Here is a 6,769-nt window from a genome sequence, read left to right as displayed (position 1 = left end):
TGTGAGGGTGGGGGTAAGGGGGAAAGAGCAACCAAAGGACTTACATGCAGGCATATAGGCCTAACCAATGGACACGGACAACGGGGGAGGAGGGCAAGAGCCGGGGGTGGGGTAGAGGGTAACGTGGGGACAAGGACACATATGTAATTTCTTAATCAATAAAAAATATATTTAAAAAAAAAAAGAATTGTGACAAGAGATCCAATGAAAGAAAAAAAAAAAAAAGAAATACCACGTGTTTTTTAGAACTAGATGCTTGAAGTAACTCTGCAGGACTTCACCATGTAGCATACCTTGAATGCTTTAAGATAAACTTAAAGCAAGAAACCCCCAAAACAGAAACCATTCTTGGAGACGGAAATGTGGCTAACTTTCTATTTGCTACAGACTTCCTCTGCCAAACTGGGAAATTCATTTAACCTCTCTTATATTAAATTCTTCAACTTGTGCATAAATGCATACATTACTAGTGAAATGAGCAATTGTAAAGAGTTTGTATTAGTTGAGTTTGATTGATTTTAGTTATTCCCAAGTCCTGGTATACTTCATTATCCAAAAGTTATATTGAATATGAGCAATATCACTTTTATTTTCAACATTTAAAAAAATTTTTAAGAAGATTAATCAATAAATGAATGTAAACACCTTTGAAAATGTCAGATTCTAGACAGACATGTTAAACAATAATATCCATTATTCCCAAGCCCTAAAACCCACTAAGCCCCTTGCATTTATTAGTGTGAGAATATCTTCTTCCCTATGATTTGGAGTGAGAGACGGGATAGAAAGTAGAGTAGGAAAACCCCTTCTAGTTCCTAAACCTGGAAGGGGTGGATGGTCAGGAGGTGAGTGACTATGAATTTGAGTCACTATCCTTCAGCTGTACTTCTTTCTGGAAGTGGGCTGCCTGGCTTTTTCAGTGAGGGCTGTAGCCTGTGAAAAGCTGTCATGTCCAAGGAGAGGGCTAGGACTTCCATCTGAACCATCTGAATCTCAAGGGAAGAACATGCCTGCTGCCTAAGCATGGCTGTGGGAAAGATCTAATTGCCCTGGCAGTGCCTTGGAGCCATCCAAACCAGACCAGAGGGTGAGCCTGCCTTGGCACTCTGTCATTTTTTAAAAATATATTTTTTATTGATTTCAGAGAGGAAGGGAGAGGGAGAGAGAGATAGAAATATCAATGATGAGAGAGAGTCATTGATAGGTTGCCTCCTGCATACCCAACACTGTGGATCAAGCCCGCAACCCAGGGATGTGCCCTGAATGGGAATCGAACCATGACCTCCTAGTTAATACGTCAAATCTCAACCACTGAGCCACACCAGCTGGGCAACTCTGCCATTTTTAATACCCGTGTCTCAAATCCATCATCTTTCCCAGAGACAGGACTAAGGCATGACATATGAGGGAGGCACCAGAAAATTGGGTTCTCAAGATAAACAATATTTTTAAGAATTGAAATGAATACAACGATGAACAAAATATCAAAAGCTATAAGGAAAGATGTGATCCGCATTACTACTTACCTCATCTCCAACATGGCTGGCAAGACATTGCTGCTGATGCTATTGTTACTTCAAATTTCATTGATTTTTTTGGGCACCTCCTTAAAATGTGCACCCCAGAGAAGTCTCAACCCCTGACATCCTTTTCTCACCTTGGCCTCTGTTTTCTGACCAGCTCACACTCTCACTGGTTCCTGACCTACACCGCCTCCTGACCATGGCTGTGCTCTTTTCCTTCTCCACTCTAATCTCCAAGAGGTGAGGAGTTGTGTCTCTTTGGGTCATAAGTGAATCACACAAAGCTCAATCTTTAGCACAGCACCTAGCACGTAGTAGCTGCTTCATAAATGCTTGTTGGATGAATGGAAGAAAAATCGATTGGAGCCCAATGCTGTGTATAATTGGAGCACAATTATGTGGATGGAAAAATGCCTCAGGCTGGACCCCTACCATAGAGCCTGTTTGGGGGACCACAGACCCCTTTCTAGGTTTTTCTTGATTGCTAGGGACAAGGAACCAGAAACAAGATATCCCGAGTTTCAAACAAAGCAGATGAAGTAGATTCAAATGAGAATTAGAAAGATGATTGGCCTTATTGGGGGGGAAAGTAATTAAAATAATGTAGTGGTGCTTTAAAATGATCTATTTTTCAAAAGAACCAGAAAATGCAATTTCTATCATTTTGAGCCCTTTCCCCCCCCAAATGATGTCTTAAATTTTTCAATGTTGGGGAGTTCGGAGATCTTACCTTCAATGGTACACTGGTCAGGGACTGGAATCTTCTTTCCGATTTCCACGGCGTATGCTTTCACTTTACTGAGGTTCTTCTTTAAGTGCAAGTAGAGCTTATCTTGGTATTCTACAGGACTTACAGTCGTCTCTGGAGTTTCTTCCTGATAGTTTTTTTTTACTGTTTCTGGCAGATTCTCTGATTCTATATGTATAATGCTTGGGTGTGAAACTGAAGAATTTCCCAGCTGTGATCCATCAGTGTCGGCCTTAAAGGGTGACTTATTTCCTTGGCTAAGTGAGTCTATTTCTGAAAGGGAGATGCTGGCTGGTATATCTCCTCTCTCAACAACTTCCCCATCATCTGAACTCATGCCCTTTGTTATCACAGTGTGCAAAGCCAGACTCTTTGACCTACAATACAAACAAAGGGAAGGCCGAGGCAGTAAAGAGTGACCATTCTCTGACAAGGAAAAGAAAGAATAACAACACTGGGACGAAAGTTATTTCCTCTAGAGTGTGAAACGGAAAATCAGTGCTAGTAACAGATTTGATAAATAATAGACCACCAAGTTATGTAATAAGCAATCCTTTAAAGATGTAGATTACCTGCCCATAGATTTAAAAATCAATTTTGTGGCAAAACTAGCTAGAACATGATGGACTTATATATTTATATTGTTTTATTCTACTTCTCCTTCAGCTTTTTCATCAGAAATTGAGAAGCTTTTGAAAGTCATTCTCCATATCTATAGAATTTAAAAAGTGTTTTAAAAAATAAGCCATGTGTATTCTCATTTTCTTTTCCAAAAGTGAGTTTCTTTGGATAATTAAAGCATTGTGAAGGAAGTTTCATTCATGAAAGGATGGAACTTCGGGTGACTATAAGTAAAAGATACTTAAAAAACAGCCCATAACAGTGTGATAATGAAACCAATAGCCAACATGAATTAAATATTTGAAAAAGCAAACAAACAGCCAAGCAAAATTTATACCTGTTAAATCTAATGTCTTTTCTTTCTTCCTTGGAAACTTGGCCCAAACTATATCTTCTGATAGATCCAGGGGTATTGGTCTCGGCATTTATTTTGTCTTCAAAAGCCTGTATTTTAAAATGGAGCTTTTTTTGGTCTTCATTTTCAGCTGCGGTGAGCTTGGTTTCTTCTAGCTTCTCAGGGAATTCAATTTCAGTGCTGATTTTTCTCCTAAAGGAATAAAGACGATTGCATTAGATACTAGTCATATATCCCCTTTAGAACAGCATTGCTCTCTAACTGCTTTTAATTCAGAACTGAAAACTTTACCTGATGCATTTTTTCTTAAAAATATATTTTTATTGATTTCAGAGAGGAAGGGAGAAGGAGAGAGGAATAGAAACATCAATGATGAAAGAGAACCATTGATTGGTTGCCTCCTGCACACCCCACACTAGGATTGAGCCCACAACCCTGGCCTGTGCCCTGAATGGGAATCCAACAGTAACGTCCTGGTTCATAGGTCAATGCTCAAACACTGAGCCTCACCAGCCAGGCTGATAAATTTTTATTAGTCATTTAATAAATGTTTTATTGAGTAACATCTATGAACAAAGATTTTTGAAATTGTTTCTATAGCTTATTCTGCCAGAAGTTTAGAAACATTGATGTTTATGTCAACTTTGTATTAGAAATACTTTGAAGGATTCAGAGAATATGAAGCAGTTTTTATGGTCATCTACCATATTCCTACCTAGCTCTTCAAAAGCATGGTTTTTATACAAAATTCATGCCAGGTATTTTCTAGAAAATTTACGTGTGCTGATCTGTTTGTACTGAAACTGATAGAATAAGAACATTTCAAGTGGAAGGGGGAAATCATCTGCCAATTTTATGGAAATCAGTGTGATTCTCTCATCTTACAAAGCAGAGAACATCTTTTTGAATTTCAATATGTTGTATAAAAGAGGTTTTCCTTGAATGATATTAGTAGTTCCAAATATCTGTTACATAACACCCCATGGGTCATTCCAATGACCTCCTTTAAGGCAGGGGCTATTTGGGGAATAATTTTGGAACCCCTCTAAGGGCAAACACAATGCCCTAAGTAGAGTATGAGCTATAGATAAGCTGCAGAAACACTAGTAGCTTGCCGGTGCTCACTAAGGTGCTGAATGATTACAGAAGTGAGTGTGCCTTTATCTTCCCTAACCTGCCTTCTAATATGAGCCCACCTAGAGTTATTTTAATTTAACAATCACTATCAATTACATCACGTGGGGTTAGTATTAATTCCTTTCTTATAAACACAAGGATTAATAATCCCTAGAAGTCTACTCATCAAGACGGCTTGATGACTCTGTTGCTTTTTCTTGTGTGTATTTATTTACTTGGCTCTCTTAGCATTTTTCCTAGAAGTTGAGGAAAGGGCTTCAAACTTACAGAAACATTCTGGTTTTTGCAAACATATGACTGTTTTCCCCTAAGGGCCAAAGTGAACCTGGCAGAGTACTTAGGTGAGGGTGAGAAAGTATATTTTTTAAATGGCATTGCTTTTTTAAAGGAAACCCAAGACAAACAAGCTGGAGACAGTTGTTGTTTTTTTCAGTTATGTTCTACCCATTCCTTGGCCATGTCTCTGGTGAGCACTGGGAAGGTTGGTTGGCAGGGTTGGATTCTGTAGCTCCTGTGGCTGGATGAGAGGGATCCTGCCTTGAGGGAAGGTTTATAGTTTGGGGCCCTCAGTGTTTGGAATCCCCTTGTTAGTCCAGCCAGTGACAGAAGTTCATGGTGCAAGCTGGGAAGGACAGCGGATCACCCCTTAGGTAACCAGGACATTGTTTCTTGCCTAGTAAGCTATTGCTGGGAAAATTTGAATTATGCATTTTTTAATATAATTTTTATAGGCTTCCTCTGTTTTTTTTCATACATAATGAAAAATGTATTATCCAAAGTCATGTATGACTGAAACATACATGAGTCGAATGGGAATAAAGGCTAATCATGAACATGTTTCCCTTTCTGACACATGTATGATACTGGCTGCCCACAAAAGATGGGAGACACCGCCATCGCCTATCCAGAAGTGGTTTCATTTCCTGTTACAATTGAAGCCAAGTCAGTATAATTCATTGGATGCTATTTTACAAACCATGATGATTACCAAGGTTAGTGTTAAAAGATCCAAAAAACCCTCTTCAGATGAGAAATTTTGCGGGGGAGTGTGGTATTTTCTACCATTTCTCTGGTTCCAAGAAATGTATTTCAGAAATTTCTATAGCTGGGATTATTAAAACTTAAAAATTTGTAAAGCACGAGTACACCTCAATATGCATATATCAGATATTGAGCATTATATACATGTTTAATTCTCAAAATATGTGAATTCTTAAAGAAATAATTTCTCATACATTTACTAGTTTTTTTCTTTGTACATAATAGCTTTTATGGGGGGTTGTTTTGTTGGGTTTGGCCAATGGAAAGCACCAGCAGGATATTGGATGGAAGAAGATGGGTCAGGACCACTAGTCTCCTGGCTTCCTTCTACCAAGGCACAGGTTCCTCTACTGAGGCCAGAGCTCCTGTTGAAAAGCTTGTAGGAGAATGTAATACCCCACCCCTGGCTCTCTGGCTCTCTCTCTCTCTCTCTCTCTCTCTCTCTCACACACACACACACACACACCCCCTCTGGTTCCAGTGGCTGTGAATGGTCCCAGTGATAGTGATTGTACCTATGGTGGTTGTAGTCAAGGCAGGCCTGAAGTTAGAGGCCTCTACTGTTTCTTTCCAGGTGGGTAGGGAAGAAAGTTTTAGACTCCAGTTTCTCTTCCTTGCCATCTTCTTCCCAAGCCTCCTTGGGCTCAGGAGAAGCAAGCGGTGGGGACGCTCAGCCAGCTGCCTGAGCTCTGCCTGAAGACAGCTCCTCCAGCACCAGTCAGGGCCAAGAGCTGAGCTGGTGGCTGGCAGCCATGCCTAGGAACTGGGGCCCCGATATCCAGGCAACCTCTGGCCTCAAGGCGGCTTAGTCTCCTCCCAGCTGAAAGGGGCCACTGTTTCACCTGTGTGTCACTGCAGTGCCTGTGCTAGAGGTAGGAGGTGAGGCCTGCGGAGCCCCGGCCAGCTCTCCTCCCTGCTGAGCAACTCTGCTGCTCTCTCCCTGGCCCTTCTCTTATTCTAGTTGATCTGGTCTCCCCTAAATAAAGTCTCTTCTTGTTCCTGTGAGGCTGCAGGAAAAAAGTAGCATTCCCCCCCGCCCCCCAAACATCAAATTTCACATCGTTATAGTAAATCGTCCTAGATAATTTTATTGGATCATTTTCTGATTTTTAAAAAATAAAATTTTCTTACTTACGGAGATCTTTCTTTTATTCATTGTACTCTTTATATCCATTTTCCCATCTATGAAAGGGGGTCCATACTTTACTTAACTCATAGGGTTGTTGGGAAGATGAAATGACAGAACCAGGGTAAAGTGCTGCTCCTAGCACATAACAGGCAGTCAATAGACATTAGGTTATCCAGTGGTCAGCAAACTGCGGCTCGCGGACCACGCTGCTCTGG

The 6,769-nt window shown here is 40.5% G+C and overlaps 1 protein-coding gene across 8 annotated transcripts in view; it reads right to left on the bottom strand.

Annotated features, from left to right (window-relative positions):
- The window catches only part of VEPH1 (ventricular zone expressed PH domain containing 1), a 209,373-nt gene that overhangs the window by 94,070 nt on the left and 108,534 nt on the right, over positions 1–6,769 (bottom strand). For all 8 annotated transcript variants that reach the window (XM_006753823.2, XM_015565560.1, XM_006753827.2 and 5 more), the window contains 2 exons: positions 3,230–3,439; positions 2,254–2,648 (listed from right to left, as the gene is read on the bottom strand). In XM_006753823.2, coding sequence (XP_006753886.1) covers positions 2,254–2,648; positions 3,230–3,439 — 605 coding nt within the window. The remainder of the gene's footprint in view (positions 1–2,253; positions 2,649–3,229; positions 3,440–6,769) is intronic.

This window comes from Myotis davidii, unplaced genomic scaffold, assembly GCF_000327345.1.
Source record: "Myotis davidii unplaced genomic scaffold, ASM32734v1 scaffold570, whole genome shotgun sequence".
NCBI lineage: Eukaryota > Metazoa > Chordata > Mammalia > Chiroptera > Vespertilionidae > Myotis > Myotis davidii.
This window is presented reverse-complemented; position numbering and strand designations above follow the sequence as displayed.